The sequence below is a fragment of the Bombina bombina genome, chromosome 3 (genome assembly GCF_027579735.1).
Source record: "Bombina bombina isolate aBomBom1 chromosome 3, aBomBom1.pri, whole genome shotgun sequence".
In the NCBI taxonomy this organism is placed as follows: domain Eukaryota; kingdom Metazoa; phylum Chordata; class Amphibia; order Anura; family Bombinatoridae; genus Bombina; species Bombina bombina.
In genome coordinates, this window is record NC_069501.1 from 611,363,781 (window position 1) to 611,383,582 (window position 19,802).

General features: G+C 38.5%; 1 protein-coding gene across 1 annotated transcript in view; it reads left to right on the plus strand.

Annotated features, from left to right (window-relative positions):
- LOC128652451 (CUB and sushi domain-containing protein 2-like) overlaps window positions 1-19,802 on the plus strand; it is a 1,617,569-nt gene that overhangs the window by 523,492 nt on the left and 1,074,275 nt on the right. The window contains 1 exon segment of the mRNA XM_053705390.1: window positions 3,778-3,985. Coding sequence (XP_053561365.1) covers window positions 3,778-3,985 — 208 coding nt within the window.

The window sequence follows — 19,802 nt, forward strand, 5'->3', positions numbered from 1 at the left end:
AACTACCAATTAAATTAAACTAAACTACAGATTAAAAAAATCCTAACACTACTCTAAAAATTACAAAGTATCTAAATACCAAAACAAAAAAATACTAAGTTACAAAAAATAGCATACACTAAATTATGGAAAATAGCAAACGAAATTATCTGAAATAAAAAAGAATTACACCTAATCTAAAAGCCCTATCAAAATTAAAAAGCCCACCCAAATTTAAAAAAAAAAACCCTAGCCTACAATAAGCTACCAATGGCCCATTAAAAGGGCCTTTTGTGGGGCATTGCCCCAAATATATCAGCTCTTTTACCTGTAAAAAAATCCCACCACCCAACCAACCCCCCAAAATAAAAATCCTAATTCTAAAAAACCTAAGTTACCCATTGTCCTGAAAAGGGCATTTAGCTCTTTTAATGCCTAGACCCTACATTAAAAAATAAAACCCAGCAAATAAACCCTTAAAAAAAAGCCTAACACTAACCCCCTGACAATCCATTTACAGTTTTTGAAGTCCCGCTTGAACGCTCTTCATCCCAGAGTTAAAGTCCTAATTCAGGCGGCGAGAAGTCTTCATGTAGGCGGCATCTTCTATATTGATCCCGAAGGCATGGAGCTGGTCCATCCTGAAGACATCCAGCGCGGTGCATCCTCTTTGTGAGGATTCCACTCTGTGTTTTGCATCTCTCCTTCCATTTCCACATCACATGGTTTTACCTTTCCCTTTACTTAAGAGATCACCTGACATTAAACAGGTGCTTAGTTATTGCAGATAGTACTGTTTCACAGTTTGTTTGTTTGTTCCTGCTACTTGGAAATTAAGCCTTCATTTCAGACTCCTTTCTTGATCCTTCCTAACTGGATTAATTGCACTTCTGCTACCTGTTTGCAAACGGACATCATTGCTTTGCAAAATTACAAGCTTCATTTATTTCTACTGAAGTACTGAACTAAACCTGTCAGCCTGCTTGGAGTTCAAGCAGTGTGCATTCCCTGCTGCATTACACAGACAAGCCTGGGAGACTACCTTTGTAAAGTAAGGACTATTTATCTGTTTTAAGCTCACATTACATCTTGAGCTTAACAGCACAGAGTGCTTTGCTTAAATAGAATCTGCTTTCCATTTAACTGCATATATATACAGCCATAACATCTAAAGCTCTACTCTGCTTATACAAACTTTGTGCTCCTTTCAACTTACTTGCTTATTCACAAGACCTGCTCCGGTGTGCTATTTAAAGAGACAGTACAACTAGAAACATCAAGCTGCTCTCTCACTTCTTTTTTTGCACAAACAACCACTCCTGCATAATCTCTCCATTTATTGCAGGCAGGTATATAAAGGAAGTTTAGTGTTGCTTATTAGTGACCATAAAATACTTTTATAATTACTTGCAATTCTACACAGATTCCTATCTGTGAGTCAATAACAGATCTGTGAAATCAGTGTGCTTTGATTTGCTGTGCTTGCATTAACAGAAACTTACCTAAGTTTATTATATTTCACCTCAGACTGCTTGGTCTATGCTGTCATAATAGCCCAATTGTCTTGGTGATACAAATATACTTTTTTTCATCTGCAGTTGTGATCCTCCCAAGAGTTGAAACCTAAGTTTTCTCAAGAGTTTTACACTCTTCATACGGTTGCCGCCGTACACTGAATCTTCAATGCAAGTGACGCAATCCAAGATGGAGTCCCTTGCATTCCTATTGGCGGAACAATTTGAATCAGCTAATAGGAATTAGAGCTGCTAAAATCCTATTGGCTGTTCAAATCAGCCAATAGGATTTAAGCAGTTCTTATTCTATTGGTTGATGAATCAGCCAATAGAATGAGAGCTGCTTAAATCCTATTGGCTGATATCGGGAGCGGCGGAATAGGGGTTAATAACTTTAATATAGTTGCAGCGATGTTGGGGTGCGGCCGAATAGGGGTTATTAACTTTAGTATAGTGGTGGAGATATCGGAAGCGGCAGATTAGGGGTAAATAATTTTATTTAGGTGGCGGCGATATCGGGAGTGGCAGATTAGGGGTTAATAACTGTAGGCAGGCGTCAGCAATGTCGGGGCGGCAGATTAGGGGTGATTAGACTCAGGGTTTATCTTAGGGTGTTAGGTTTAAACTGTCTTTTTGTTTTTCCCCATAGACATCAATGGGGCTGCATTACGGAGCTTTTCTTGCCGGCTCTCCCCACTGATGTCTATGGGGAAAGCGTGCATGAGCATGTCAAAACACTGCTGCTTTTGTGTGCGGTATGGAGCTCAACGCAGCCATATCGCCCGCACAAGCCAGGTTTTTTAAAAACTGTAATGGCAGCGCTATAGGGGGTAAATAACGCAACTTTTGTTGCGTTCTTTACTTTCCCTATAGCACTCAAAACTCGTAATCTAGGTGGTAGTAATTAAAAGTATTCTTAATGCACCTTTTGCTTTAGAGCAGTTGTCTAAGCGCACCTCTGGGCTGGTGCTTTATCGAAAGACACAAGAGGCTTTTTTAGTGTACCCCATAGAGGTCTATGGGAAAGGTAATTAGTGTGGTTGCACTATCCTACTTCCAGATGTTAGTGCGTCTTTTACTCGTGCGATAACACTTTACTTTGAACTTGTAATTCAAGTGAAACAGTGCATTGGCAAATGTTTTAAAGGGGTGTGTATAGTTATGCATATATTTCTATTGTACACATACCAGAGTATTAATAATGTAGTTAACTGGGAACAGCTTAATAATTTAAGCTAACCAGTGTATATAAGTAAATAGTATATCTGTACATACTAGATGTTTAGATTTCCATAACACATGATATAGAGTGTATATCAACACATTGATTTACAGTGTTAATGGAATGTAGTTGATTTAAACAAAAAAGTTAGATCCCAAGGATATAGTAATCCTTGTACGCAAAGAATATCCTTGGGATCTAACTTTTTAGTTAAAATCAATATAGTCTTCTTGGGTCTGCACCAACTACATTACTTAAAATATATATCTATTTAAAAAAAATTCCTTGTTGAGCTTGGGTTTATATCTGTTAATGGGATGTAGCCTATGTAAATATGTTAACCTATGAAGATAAAACACACTATTTAGAAATGTATCTATAGTATGTATCATTAGGTAGAACCTTTGAAGTAAATGTAACTTATGTCTCTTGCACCATGATTTGATAAAATGGCCTTTTAAAATCGTAATTAAAAAGATGCATTTTTTAATATTTTTGTTGAAGGTTTTCTATGTACTATGATATAAGGTATGCAATATGTGTGTGGGATTCTCAGTAAATCAAAAGACCTACAGTAGGGCCTAAATGTAAGCAGCATCTAAAAACTGCAAAACAACTCAACAAAGAGGTGGACCTGGCTCAGCATTTAAAAGGTTAAACTATTTGGCCAAATATGTGCTTTTGGTACACAAATAACATATCAATGCATTAATATACTGTATATTACCATCATTATTACTGGATTTTCTGCTTAAATATTTATTGGATGGGCATCAAAATTAATCTTTGTACATTTAAAATGCATTATTTCTGTGAGCCATGTCACAGTCCACCAATGAAACAACTGGATTATGCTTATCACCCAGTGACCAGTTAGTCTTTAAGTTACAGTTGTAGACAGATATGCACTTTGTGTTAGCTTCAAAATACAAAATAAAGTTTTTTCCTGCAAAATATATTTTAATTAGTTTATTTAATGCTTTTTGTTGTGCATGTTTTTGCTCTCACTTTAAAAGTGTCTGTGTCCATATCTCAATTTATTTTTAACCTTTCTCTCTTCAGCGGATGATGCATGTGGAGGGACATTAAGAGGCCAAAGCGGCATCATCACCAGCCCTAATTTTCCATCGGAATACAATAACAACGCAGACTGTACATGGACAATCCTGGCGGAGCTTGGAGATACTATTGCCTTGATCTTCACAGACTTTCAGTTAGAAGAAGCTTATGACTACCTAGAAGTCACTGGGACAGAAGGAGCTTCACTCTGGTACGTTAGCGTTAAACAAAATTCTTTTTCATTCATGGGCAAATGGTTTAGTGAACTGTTACAAACATTGAAATTCGAAGTCTAAGGGATATAAGCTAAGAATGCTAGTGAAATTGCTATAACAAAAGAGAACTGTTTTGAAAGGATGACACATTCTTTGATCTCAGATATTTTGAAATATGAAAACCAATCTGTTTTTTTTTATATATTTGTTCTAAACAAATGTAGAATAAACTGATTGTACGTTACACCACTTGTTTGCATAAAATAATGTTCATCGACATGTGTGAGCCCTTCACACATGAACTGATTTTCAAAAATATAAAGTAACATTCAAGTATTGATTCTTCTATTTCAAATATGAAATTCAATCACATCCTATATAATAAAAGGCCAAGTGTGTTTGTCCGAAGCTGTCATGCAAAGTAGAGACTGCGCGCGAGGACAAACACACCTGGCCTTCCAACTGACCTCCTCAGTGGCTCCTTCTGGCTTCCCGTGTGAAGTGGAGTGGGCATGGCCGACCGGGTGTGTCGTGGGCGTGGCCGGATGCGTAATGGGCGTGGCTGGGCGTGACCGGGCGTGACACGGGCGGGCCAGATGCCGACTGTAGCAGTAAGTGACAGAGACTGAGAGCTCTAAAAAGGGGAATAGAGAGCAGCAGAAGAGGGGGGATAAAGAGAGGGAGAGAGCGCACAAAAGAGAGGGGGGGAGAGAGCACAAGAGAGAGGGGGAGAGAGCACAAAAGAGAGGGGGAGAGAGCACAAAAGAGAAGGAAGAGTGCACAAAAGAGAGAGGGAAGAGAGCACAAAAGAGAGGGGGAAGAGAGCACAAAAGAGAGGGGGGAGAGAGCACAAAAGAGAGGGGGGAGAGAGCACAAAAGAGAGGGGGAGAGAGCACAAAAGAGAGGGGGGAGAGAGCACAAAAGAGAGGGGGAGAGAGCACAAAAGAGAGGGGGAGAGAGCACAAAAGAGAGGGGGAGAGAGCACAAAAGAGAGGGGGGAGAGAGCACAAAAGAGAGGGGGAGAGAGCACAAAAGAGAAGGAAGAGAGCACAAAAGAGAGAGGGAAGAGAGCACAAAAGAGAGAGGGAAGAGAGCACAAAAGAGAGGGGGAAGAGAGCACAAAAGAGAGGGGGAGCGAGCACAAAAGAGAGGGGGGAGAGAGCACAAAAGAGAGGGGGAGAGAGCACAAAAGAGAGAGGGGAGAGAGCACAAAAGAGAGGGGGAGAGAGCACAAAAGAGAGGGGGAGAGAGCACAAAAGAGAGGGCGGAGAGAGCACAAAAGAGAGGGGGAGAGAGCACAAAAGAGAGGGGGAGAGAGCACAAGAGAGAGGGGGAGAGAGTGCAAAAGAGAGGGGGAGAGAGTGCAAAAGAGAGGGGGAGAGTGCGCAAATGATTGGAGAGAGTGCGGAAACGAGAGGAGAGAGAGCAAACGAGAGGAGAGAGAGAGAGCAAACGAGAGGAGAGAGAGAGAGAAAGGGGAGATAGAGAGAGAGGGGAGATAGAGAGAGAGGGGAGATAGAGAGGGAGAGAGAGAGCACAAAAGAGGGGGGAGCGAGAGAGCGCAAAAGAGAGGGGGAAAGAGAGAGCGCAAAAGAGAGGGGGAGAGAGAGAGCTCAAAAGAGAGGGGGAGAGAGAGCGCAAAAGAGAGGGGGGAGAGAGAGAAAGCAAAAGAGAGTGGGAGGGAGAGAACGCAAGGGGTGGGACCACTGTACTGCAAAAAATGGCCCGTGTGAACGGGCTTTAGGACTAGTATATAATAAACTATATGGTCAAAAGTATATAAGTTCACCTATATGAGCTTGTTAAGCATCACTTTCCAAAACTGTGAGCATAGATATGGAGCCTCCGACCCTGCAGCAATTCTTCTGGTAAGACTTTCCACTAGATTTTGGAGTGTGTCTCTGAGAATTTGTGCCCAGTCAGTCAAGCATGTGTGAGGTCAGGCACTGATGTTGGACAAGAAAGTCTGACTCACAATTACCATTTCGATTCATCCCAAAGGTATTCAGTGAGATTTAGAGCAGGGCTCTGTGCAAGCCAACCAAGTTCCTCCACCACAAATTCATCAAACTATGTCTTCAGAGACCTCACATTGTGCACTGGGGCACAGTCATGCTGGAATAGGAAAGAGCCTCCCTAAACTGTTGCCACAGCATTAGAAGTACCCAGTTGTCTAAAATATCTGTAAGTGTTTTTCTAAACTCCAGTCCTTAAAGGGACATGAAACTCAAAAAATGTTCTCTTCTGTTAACAAATTTGCTCAATTTTCATGGTATTGATTGTTGAAGAGCACTCCTTGGCCCCTACTTATCAAGCCGTCGACTTTCTTGCATTTGACGGCACCAATACGCTCGCCTAAGATCGCCTAACATCGCCACCGCGGACCTGAATACGTTCTCCAAAATTATCAAGAAAGCTGTCAAAAAGCTGCGCACCAAGTACGGAGCGATGAGCAGCGGACTGTTGATAACAGTCATCGATCTTGCTGCTCTTCGGCTTATTCGCAGCTTTCTTGGTATACTGTCACTAAGCACCCACACTATACTATACTGTTTACACCCTATACCGACGCTCCCGGACCCCGCCGCACCTAAATAAAATGTTTAACCCCTAAACCACCGCTCAAGGAGCCCACCGCCACCTACATTATACCTATTAACCCCTAATATGGCGCCCCCTATACCGCCGCCACCTACATAAAGTTATTAACCCCTAATCCTAAGTCTAACCCTAAACCTAACACCCACTAACTTAAATATAATTTAAATAAATCTAAATAAATATTCCTATAATTAACTAAATAATTCCTATTTAAAACTAAATACTTACCTATAAAATAAACCCTAAGCTAGCTACAATATAACTAATAGTTACATTGTACCTAGCTTAGGGTTTATTTTTATTTTACAGGCAACTTTGTATTTATTTTAACTAGGTACAATAGTTATTAAATAGTTATTAACTATTTAATAACTACCTAGTTCAAATAAAGACAAATTTACCTGTAAAATAAAACCTAACCTAAGTTACAATTACACCTAACACTACACTATAATTAAATAAATTAAATAAATTAACTACAATGAAATACAATTAAATTTAACTAAAGTACAAAACCCCCCACTAAATTACAAAAAAATAATAAAATCATTGCAAGAATTTTAAACTAATTACACCTAATCTAATCCCCCTAATAAAATAAAAAAGCCCCCCAAAATAAAAAAGCCCTACCCTATACAAAATTACAAATAGCCCTTAAAAGGGCTTTTTGCGGGGCATTGCCCCAAAGTAATCAGCTCTTTTACCTGTAAAAAAAATTACAATACCCCCCAACATTAAAACCCACCACCCACACACCCAACCCTACTCTAAAACCCACCCAACCCCCCCTTAATAAAACCCTAACACTAATCCCTTGAAGATCACCCTACCTTGAGACGTCTTCACCCAACCGGGTTAGTGTTAGGTTTTATTAAGGGGGGATTGGTTGGGTTTTAGAGTAGGTTTGGGTGTGTGGGTGGTGGGTTTTAATGTTGGGGGGGTATTGTAATTTTTTTTACAGGTAAAAGAGCTAATTACTTTGGGGCAATGCCCCGCAAAAAGCCAATCGGAAATTAAGGTAGGAAAAATCCTATTGGCTGATCCAATCAGCCAATCGGATTGAGCTTGCATTCTATTAGCTGATTGGAACAGCCAATAGAATGCAAGCTCAATCCTATTGGCTGATTGGATCAGCCAATAGGATTTTTCCTACCTTAATTCCGATTGGCTGATAGAATTCTATAAGCCAATCGGAATTCAAGGGACGCCATCTTGGATGACGTCATTTAAAGGATCAGTCATTCGTCGGGTAGTCGTCGGTCTGGATGGATACTCCACGTCGGATGTCTTCAGGATGGAGCCGTTCCTCGTCGGATGGATGAAGATAGAAGATGCCGTCTGGATGAAGACTTCTGCCCATCTGGAGGACCATTTTGCGCGGCTTCGTTGAGGACTTAGGCCCGGTTGGGTGAAGACGTCTCAAGTTAGGGTGATTTTCAAGGGGTTAGTGTTAGAATATATTAAGGGTGGATTGGGTGGGTTTTAGAGTAGGTTTGGGTGGGTGGGTGGTGGGTTTTAATGTTGGGGGGTATTGTAATTTTTTTTACAGGTAAAAGAGCTGATTACTTTGGGGCAATGCCCCGCAAAAAGCCCTTTTAAGGGCTATTTGTAATTTAGTATAGGGTAGGGCTTTTTTTATTGTGGGGGGCTTTTTTATTTTATTAGGGGGATTAGATTAGGTGTAATTAGTTTAAAATTCTTATTTATTTCCTGTAATTTTGTGTGTTTTTTTTTTGTACTTTAGTTAATTTTATTTAATTGTAGTTAATTTAGTTAATTTATTTAATTATAGTGTAGTGTTAGGTGTTAGTGTAACTTAGGTTAGGTTTTATTTTACAGGTAAATTTGTATTTATTTTAGCTAGGTAGTTATTAAATATTTAATAACTATTTAATAACTATTCTACCTAGTTAAAATAAATACAAACTTGTCTGTAAAATAAAATTAAATCCTAAAATAGCTACAATGTAACTATTAGTTATATTGTAGCTATTTTAGGGTTTATTTTACAGGTAAGTATTTAGTTTTAAATAGGAATAATTTATTTAATTATAGGAATACTTATTTAGATTAATTTAAATTATATTTAAGTTAGGGGGTGTTAGGGTTAGGGTTAGACTTAGGTTTAGGGGTTAATACATTTAATATAGTGGCAGCGGTGTAGTGGGGCAGATTAGGGGTTAATAAATATAATGTATGTGGCGGTGAGCTTCGGGAGCGGTGGTTTAGGGGTTAAACACTTTATTTAGTTGCGGCGGGGTCCGTGAGCGGCGGTTTAGGGGTTAAGAAGTTTATTAGAGTAGCGGTGGGCTCCGGGAGCGGCGGTTTAGGGGTTAATAAGTATAAAGTAGGTGGCGGCGATGTAGGGAGGGGCAGATTAGGGGGGTTTAGACTCAGGGTACATGTTACAGTGTTTTTCAACCAGTGTGAGAGATCCTCAGGTGTGCCGCGGCAGACTGACAACAGTGCGGGGGTGTTTGGGAATGAATGTCAATATGTCATCTATAGTTTGTAGGAGGCATGGCATGACAGCACAGTACAGTGTTTGTATATATATATATATATATATATATATATATATATATATATACTGTATATATATATCCTGTATTAGGCTACAATGTGTGATTTTGTCAAATTTTGGGATGGTGGTGTGCCACAGGATTTTTTAATGTAAAAAAGTGTGCCACGGCAAAAAAAAGGTTGCAAATCACTGTGTTAGGGTGTTATGTGTAGACATTTACCATAGGAATCAATGGGATATTGGGTAGCAGCGAACATGAGCTTTCGCTGCTGTCAAACTCCCATTGATTCCTATGGCATCTGCCACCTCCAGGGCGGCGGATTGAAAACCAGGTACGCTGGGCTGGAAAAGTGCCGAGCTTACCTGCTAGTTCTTTGATAACTAGCAAAAGTAGTCAGATTGTGCCGAACTTGCGCTCAGAACATCTGTAGTGACGTAAGCATCGATCTGTGTCGGACTGAGTCCAGCGGATCGTATGTTACGTCACTATATTCTACTTTTGCCGGTCTGTAGCCTTTGATAACTAATGCGAATCAGGCTCGCCACAAATACGCTGCGGAATTCCAACATATTTGCGGTTGACAGCTTGATAAATAGAGGCCCATGTCTCTTGCCATCTAGTGCTTTTGCAAATGCATAATACTGTTAAAAGCATTCTTGCAAAACTGCTGCTATATAATCAACCAAACATGCATGATCATGAGTCTACTTACCTGCTTTTCAAAAAAAAATACCAATAGAAAAAAGTAAAGTTGATAGAAAAAATTGATAAGTTTTTTTTTTTAAAATGTAATATTCTCTCTTAATGAAAATAAAAATTGTGTTTCCTGTCCCTTTAACCCTAGTAGCCTAGATTTGACATATTTTAATTATTTGATAGTCTACTGGCTAAATCACTGTAACTTACCTGTACTTATGTAGGGGATCCTTTTAATATGGTTTTTTGGGGTACGTTAGAATTGAGAGTTGGTAGATTCCTATATAAGGGACATTAGGTAAATGAAGATATTTGATAATCCATTAATAACCTCATGAGCACTGAATGTGGTAAAGTTTCAGCATTATGAAATGAATTTTAGAAAATCCCTCCTTTAGTAACTTGTAGATCTATCATCTATTATCAAGCTGGAAGACCTGAACAAATTTTGATGGTATCAAAATAAAGACTTAAAGGAAATAGTTCCGGAGCGCTAGTTTACGGGCATGCGATAAATAATCTGCCATTACAAGTGGCTGGTTATTGCTACTGCAAGCTCACTGTAGTGATTAGATCAGATCTCTGGTTAATTTTCTAAATGTGCCCCAATTGCCCCCCCCAAAAAAAGTGTTTTGTGCATTTTCTAAAATAAAAATGTTAGCATCTTTAATATATATATATATTTTTTTTTTAAACTGCATGAAGCAGTTTGTAGTGGTTAAAGTTGGCGGGTGTGCGGGTGGAAAAAAACAGTACTGAAAAGTGCCTTTACATTGCGGTCTCTGGGGAACTGTGTGTTCTCTATAAATATATACGTAAATGCGTATATACATATATATCTACTGTATGTGTTAATATGTGTGTATAATATAAACACATAAATATATATGTATATATTCATATACATATATATTTCAATTTGCTGCCCATTGCGTCACAACTTACCCCCTTCGCTGTGCTTAGTTTCTCATACCATCTCTCACGGCATGAGAACGAAGCTCCCATTGGAGCCTATGGAAGCGGGCTCTTGTGAGCGCAAAGTTCACATTTCAATGCGAATGTGAGGTCACGTTCTCACTGCGCCTAACTGTAATACGAACGCACATTTGCGTTCGCTGGTATTACTTAGTGGAGCGCAAACATTGCCCACGCGAAAGCGATAGTTTGCACTCCACTTGTAATCTGGCCCATAGTGGTCTATTTTTTATTGTTTGAACAAACAAGACTCCCAACAAGGGAACTTGTCCTGCGAGCAGGTTGCATTGTGCTATTCACATTTATCATAGCACATGTAGCAAGGGCTCTAAATCCCCCCTGTTATATTAGTACAGGTGGTTTTAACCCGCCAGATCAGGGAAGGTTAAGAAGCAGTGGTCTTAAGATTGCTGCTTCCTAAAAGGGACAGTATACTGTAAAATTGTTTTCCCTTTAATGTGTTTCCAATTACGTTTTTTACCAGCTACCTGTAGTATAAAATGTATGAGATTTGCTTTTTAAGGCTTATTTGTGTACATGAATTAGCTCATTTTGTGTTTTGAGTCCACAACCTAATAAAATGGGTTGAGCTTGTAGGCATAATCAGATCTCATTACTTTATCACATTGTTTACATATACCTGCTTCTTTATCTTATATCTGTCCGTAAACCAAATACCAATTCTTGGAGAGAACAGTAGAAAATTAAAATGTTATTACCTTATCTCTTATATACCCCACTGGGAGTGTAATTTATTCTGCTGGCTGTGTTTACACAGCTTATCTATAGCATGGACCTAAGGGCAGAAACTTTCAGAATAGGTGGAGATACCACAGGCTAAATCAACTATTTAAAATGCCAATATAAGGGTAAAGGAAATACTTGTAAACAATTTAATACACTCCAGCAGGTAAAGTGGATTATTGGGAACAAATTAAAGGAGAGAACATTTTTGAGTAAACTGTCCCTTTAAAGGTTATATAAAACCCAAACATTTATTTTGTGATTCAGACAGAGCAACCCATTTTAAAAAGTTTCTAATTTACTTCTATTATAAAATTTGCTTTGTTCCCATGATATTCTGTGTTGAAGAGATATCTAGGTAGGCATGGATAACATTCTAGCAAAACTGCTGCCATATAATGCTCCAGAAATGGGCCAGCACCTTAGTATACATCCCTGCTTTTCAACAAAAGGTACAGAGGGAACAAAGAAAACGTAATAATAGAAGTGAATTAGAAAGTTGTTTAAAATCGCATGTTCTATCCGAATCATGAAAGAAACGTTTTGGGTTTCATATCTCCTTTAACTATTGGCTGCACTTGCAACTTGATAAATGGAGCTCATAGCTAAATGAAATCTGTTACCTAAGCATTTTCTTTTTGCATTTGTATGTCCCTTTAAAACTGCTAAGTCTCTTTCATGTTTACAAAAGAAAGAGAGGTTAAAACAATCTCTGCTATGTGTGTGCATATATTTTATGAATTAATATGCAACTCTATATGGAGTTTTCTAGTTCCCCCACTGGGTTTCAGTGCATAAATACAGCTAATATTTAGAGAATATGACAGGTGATAATTATTTGGCTTCAGGCAGACCTTGTCATTGTGGCTTCTTACACAGCATAATAGGCTGCAGATCTGCAAATTACACAGCCATTACAATGGGAAATGTACATTTTTATACACTGCAACCTGGAGAGCACACAGTGCGTGAATGCAGACAGATATAAACCTGTTATATATAGGTTATGCTCCCTTAGGCAGTTTCTATTCTAAGTCAGGGAAGAACGGAATCACAAGAGCCAGAATGTGATAAAGGTGCAATGTGCATTAATGTGTCAAGCTCACATTTCAAGGCTAGAATCCTGTAAGTTACCCTATTTTCTTTCTCCCAGCTTAGCGATTTAATAAAACGTGTAATGTGTCAGATTAAGGAAATAATGCATCAGTCACCCTATGATCTCTTAAACATTCTCCAAGTGTTAATTCTCTTTCCTTTCTGCTGACCCCTTAAATCTGCCATTATCATTAAAATGCTTTGGGCTCTATTCCAGTGTGTTAGAATAGCTATTTAAACGGGTATTTGTAGTGTGATAAGCCATTTTTAATATCAAAGCAATTCCAATCCATAAGAAAACCATATTTTTCTTGTGGTTTTCAGATTGGGTTTACAGTGTTAAAAAACGTTCTGTTTCCTTGCGTTAAAAACCCTCATTAGTGTTATTCCTGTCTATCAGAAACCACTTTTCGTATTGGTTTTCTTATGATTTTGTATTTATCTAATTATACAGCCTAACTGTATTGAAAACCCATTTTGGCCTGGCTTGGGGTTTCACATAGCTTTTTTTATGGTGCTGTTAAAGGGACAATGTACTCAAACAATTTCTGCCATCCATATAAAAAAGAGCAGTATTTACATTGTGTAAGCATTATCAACCAATGACTATTAACAGGAATATTTTCAGTATAAACCTGTGTAGGAAGATACCACTTTCCAAAGCACATACACAGAAAGCTAAATTCCAGCTGCACTTTGTATTGAAGGGGCATGTTACCCCGGTCAGATTAGTACAGGTGGTTTTAACCCGCCAGATCAGGGAAGGTTAAGAAGCAGTGGTCTTAAGACCGCTGATTCTTAAAGGGACAGTCTACCATAGAATTGTTATTGTTTTAAAAGATAGATAATCCCTTTATTACCCATTCCCCAGGTTTGCATAACCAACACAGTTATATTAATATGCTTTTTACCTCTGTGATTACCTTGTATCTAGGAACCTTCTTCCAGCCCCCTGATCACATGACTGTGACTGTTTATTATCTATTGTCTTAAATTTAGCATTGGTTTGTGCTAAATCTTAAATAACTCCCTGTGCCTGAACACAGTGTTATCTATATGGCCCACGTGTACTTTCTGTCTCTTTGTGTTGAAAAGAGATTTAAAAAGCATGTGATAGAGGCAGCCCTCAAAGGCTTAGAAATTAGCATATGAGTCTGCCTATGTTTAGTTTCAACTAAGAATACCAAGAGAACAAAGCAAATTTGATGATAAAAGTAAATTGGAAAGTTGATTAAAATTAAAAGTCCTATCTGAATAATGAAAGTTTAATTTATACTAGACTGTCCCTTTAAAGGGATATGAAACCCAAACATTTTCTTTTGTGATTCAGAAAGAGAATACAATTTTAAACAAAAGTTTCCAATTTACTTCTATTATCAGATTTGCTTCCTTCCCATGATAGTCTGTGTTGAAGAGATAGGTAGGTACCTATAAGCCAATTAGCATTAGTAGGAATTGCACAAACTAACAACTAAATAAACATATTAATGCATACAGAAAGAGAAGCGCTCTACCAGGAACTAACAGCAGCTCAGGAGCGTGTTCTATGGCGAGTTACCACCTAGGAGCAGCCTCTTATAGCCCAGTTGTGCTTTTCACAGAGGAAAACTTTCCTGAAGTATATCAGTCTGACCCCGCCAAGTAAGGTCAAACCAGCCCCGAAATACCAGGCAATTCTCCTTTGAACAAGGAATTGTCCGATCAGCAGCACTAGTTGCATATCTGAGTCAGTGCTGCAGGGGTGTTAGTCTTAAAATGACCTGCTCTATCGGATAAGAGCAAGTAATGCTTCTATTATAGTGGCCCTTTAATGGTGAATTTGTAGAAATATCATTAGATAAACTTTTCTAAAGAGTGACTATCCCCTATAAAACGTCCATAGTGGCTGGGTGGTTTATATCGATCTGATCTCACAAATTAAAATATTTATTTTTCTGATCATTACGCTTTGACTCCCCCCCAGGGCCGTGTTTAGAGGCAACCAGGCAGCTGCCAGGGGCGCCAGCCACACAGCAGGGCTCCTTCTGAGAATGAGATCTGAGCTTTAATCCTGTTGATACACGTACAGTCGTATGCAATTCAGGAATAGCTTACCTCCCCTATAAAAAAGTGCTTCATTTATTTTGAGGGATGGGTGTGGGTAACAAAGAGAGGGGGTACTCATAAATGAAAAGCCTAATCAAGGGGTACGGGAGAGAAAAAAGGTTGGGAACCGCTGTCCTAGAGGGCAATAATGTGTAGGCACAGAATATACTTATACGCGATATGCCCATGTACAGTAAAATTGTCACTGAAACAGACATGGAGGTAGATTTAATAAGCAGCGGATGCTGCTCTTTATGCCTAAAGTTTCCGGCTAGCCGGAAACGTAAGTTAAGAAGCAGCAGTCGTAAGAATGCTGCTCCTTAACTAAAAGGTGGCGGACTGCAATCATCCCAATCCGCTGCTTGTGATCTTTCCTAGAAAAACCTTTCAGCCAGGAATAACAAGAGAAGGAAGCAAATTAAATAATATAAGTAAATTGGAAAGTTGTTTAAAATTGTAGGCTCTGTCTAAATCATGAATGTCTAAATATGACTTTACTGTCCCTTTAACTACTCAATTTTACACAATTTGCCACAAATAGACAAACTGCCATGGTATTGAGGCCTACACAAAAACCTTTGGAGGCCCAGACCTTAGACCATGGGTTAGGCCCCCCCGTGCTTTTATCTGTAAACAAGTACATATTTTTATCTAAGGTAAACAATGCAGTGTCTACCATCTGCTGGCCATGCAAATGAAACTTATGTTGATACCCAAAAGTGTATATTTGTTTCCTTTGTCTAATCTGATTTGTTATAATTGTATTTACTTCAATGTCCTATTGAATTATATAAAAACGTCCATTTGTACCTTTTTTCTCTGAAGAAAGTCTGACTCTCTAAGCTGAAATTGTTGCTATTTCTCTCTAGCAAAGCCTGATGCATTTAACTCATTTTATTTTTGTGCTTTGTAGTGAGTGGACTAGACAATTGAAGTGATATTTATAAACCTATGAATCATTCAAAGCAGCAAAACTGTTTCTAATTTCAATTATTTGTTCCAATTGCCGTCCTGTGTAGGACTCATTGTATAGTTACATAAAGCCTGGCATCAACAAATAAGACCAGACAGATGTTTGTGTTACCTTCTGGCACTCAGTGAAGACACGATGCTTCGGTGAAACAAGGGAATTATATCAGGTGCTCTCTCATTCGCTGGTGTTTCTATGTGTAATTAATTTCTTTTGTCTGTAAAGTGTTTGAGGAAACAATTGATGCTGAAAAGCTTTGGAAATGCAAGTTTATGACTTGAGGTTGAAACTTGGTACATTTCAATAAACAGCATCTTAAAAAAAGCACTAATATAGTAATGTAAACATATTAAAGTAATATAAAGCTACCAAATGAATCCCCATGTAGATTTCATTCTGCATAGGGAAAAGTAACTTGTTTTGTGCTCTTTTTATTAAGTTCTACCTGCTTGTGGCTTCTACACATACTAGAGGCTAGAGGGCATCCTGCATGATTAGGTACCTTGACCCTGCAGACTCCTACGTATGGATTGCTTTATCATTTTAAGGGTTCATTTATATTTGTCCATAATTTAGGGGTATGTCCCTGGGCCCAAAACATAACATAGTAAAGTATTTATCTGAAGATTTGTGTGTGTGCGGACATACAGATAGAAAGATAGATAGATAGATAGATACATAGATAGATACATAGATAGATACATAGATAGATACATAGATAGATACATAGATAGATACATAGATAGATAGATACATAGATAGATACATAGATAGATAGATAGATAGATAGATAGATAGATAGATAGATAGATAGATAGAACGATAGATAGATACATATATAGATAGACAGGATAGATAGGATAGAAATATAGATAGAAAGATAGATAGATAGATAGATAGATAGATACATAGATAGATACATAGATATGTAGATAGACAGATAGATAAATAGATAGATAGATAATATAAATAGATAGATAGATAGATAGATAGATAGGTAGATAGGTAGATAGATAGATAGATAGATAGATAGATAGATAGATAGATAGATAGATAGATAGATAGATAGATAGATAGGTAGATACATAGATAGATACATAGATAGATACATAGATAAACTACTTTATTTATGGTAATGACCATGGTCAGCAAACTAGATTAAAAACATATTTGACCCCATTTATCAGTATACAGAGGTAAAGGTTCCCAGCTAGGGACTCTGCCTACCCACATCCGGGGGAAGCAAGGCAGAATTTGCTGGCTGCGGTTGTCATTATACATGAATTTTATGGTGCATCTGCACCCCTTTCTTGCCAGTTATCCTGGAGGTCTGTGATGTTTTATGTCTATCACGTCTGAGGTGTTGGAGAGATTACAAAACAATCGTATTACTTGTGGTTGCAGATTCACCAAAACTGTATACGAAGCAATTGTTGTTTATGTAAACTTGATTACCACCTCTTCAGGAACACGGTTCTACTTACTACTATAACCTACTGCTATTATTATCAGAATACTTCCACTATCTTACATTTCTTTTAATTTAACTCCACTGTGTCTATTCATTTAATGTATTTGAAAGTTACTTCTCGTTTCTCCAGATCACAGAGTGCATGTATCACCGCATTACTGAGCAATAATTATATGGGATTATTATAAGAAGCAGTGTTTTGAGGTATATGACAGATACGTTCTTCTCAGGCTGCCATCACAGTTCCTTTAACTTTTAGATTGGATTTTCCAAACTAATAGCTCCATTCCTCAGGAGTAAGGACTGCCAAAAAGCAAATTGAAATATGCTTTGTGAGCGATAACAAGAGAAGACCTATTATTCCTAGACGATATGAAACGTGCACAAGACTGATCCAAATTACACTACAAATAAAACTTTTACAGAACTGTCCCAGGTGTCAGGAACACCCAAAGGACTCTACATAAATCTCTGAAATAACAAATATAAATAAATAAAACGACTCAGAATGTTTCACTATTACAGACGAGAAGCAGCTGCCCTTTATCAGCTGAAGATTCTATCTGTTTGCTTTATTGATTCACAGCTTTTCACACGGAGTTCTGTGAACTGCTCCACAAGAAAGAGACACAGGTCACCTTGAGGAGATACTGACGCTTCTATAGCATCTATCTGCCTGCACCCATGTTTACCTTTGGACAACGTCTGCATTTTAATGTTAAGACTTTTTTTTTTTTTTTAATAGAGCAACAGAAGACATTAAAAGGACAATCTACACCAGATTTTTTATTGTTTAAAAAGATAGATAATCCCTTTATTACCCATTCGCCCGTTTTGCACAACCAACACTGTTATATTAATACACCTTTTATCTTTTGTGATTACATTGTATCTAAGCCTCTGCAGACTGCCCCCTTATTTCAGTTCTTTTAACAGACATGCATTTTAGCCAATCAGTGCTGACTCCTAGGTAACTTTACATGCATGAGCACAATGTTATCTATACAGGGAGTGCAGAATTATTAGGCAAGTTGTATTTTTGAGGATTAATTTTATTAATTAACAACAACCATGTTCTCAATGAACCCAAAAAACTCATTAATATCAAAGCTGAATAGTTTTGGAAGTAGTTTTTAGTTTGTTTTTAGTTATAGCTATTTTAGGGGGATATCTGTGTGTGCAGGTGACTATTACTGTGCATAATTATTAGGCAACTTAACAAAAAACAAATATATACCCATTTCAATTATTTATTTTTACCAGTGAAACCAATATAACATCTCAACATTCACAAATATACATTTCTGACATTCAAAAACAAAACAAAAACAATTCAGTGACCAATATAGCCACCTTTCTTTGCAAGGACACTCAAAAGTCTGCCATCCATGGATTCTGTCAGTGTTTTGATCTGTTCACCATCAACATTGCGTGCAGCAGAAACCACAGCCTCCCAGACACTGTTCAGAGAGGTGTACTGTTTTCCCTCCTTGTAAATCTCACATTTGATGATGGACCACAGGTTCTCAATGGGGTTCAGATCAGGTGAACAAGGAGGCCATGTCATTAGATTTTCTTATTTTATACCCTTTCTTGCCAGCCACGCTGTGGAGTACTTGGACGCGTTTGATGGAGCATTGTCCTGCATGAAAATCATGTTTTTCTTGAAGGATGCAGACTTCTTCCTGTACCACTGCTTGAAGAAGGTGTCTTCCAGAAACTGGCAGTAGGACTGGGAGTTGAGCTTGACTCCATCCTCAACCCGAAAAGGCCCCACAAGCTCATCTTTGATGATACCAGCCCAAACCAGTACTCCACCTCCACCTTGCTGGCGTCTGAGTCGGACTGGAGCTCTCTGCCCTTTACCAATCCAGCCACGGGCCCATCCATCTGGCCCATCAAGACTCACTCTCATTTCATCAGTCCATAAAACCTTAGAAAAATCAGTCTTGAGATATTTCTTGGCCCAGTCTTGACGTTTCAGCTTGTGTGTCTTGTTCAGTGGTGGTCGTCTTTCAGCCTTTCTTACCTTGGCCATGTCTCTGAGTATTGCACACCTTGTGCTTTTTGGCACTCCAGTGATGTTGCAGCTCTGAAATATGGCCAAACTGGTGGCAAGTGGCATCTTGGCAGCTGCACGCTTGACTTTTCTCAGTTCATGGGCAGTTATTTTGCGCCTTGGTTTTTCCACACGCTTCTTGCGACCCTGTTGACTATTTTGAATGAAACGCTTGATTGTTCGATGATCACGCTTCAGAAGCTTTGCAATTTTAAGAGTGCTGCATCCCTCTGCAAGATATCTCACTATTTTTGACTTTTCTGAGCCTGTCAAGTCCTTCTTTTGACCCATTTTGCCAAAGGAAAGGAAGTTGCCTAATAATTATGCACACCTGATATAGGGTGTTGATGTCATTAGACCACACCCCTTCTCATTACAGAGATGCACATCACCTAATATGCTTAATTGGTAGTAGGCTTTCGAGCCTATACAACTTGGAGTAAGACAACATGCATAAAGAGGATGATGTGGTCAAAATACTCACTTGCCTAATAATTCTGCACTCCCTGTATGGGACACATGAACTAACGCCCTCTAGTTGTGGAAAAACTGTCAAAATGCATTCAGATAAGAGGCGGCCTTCAAGGGCTTA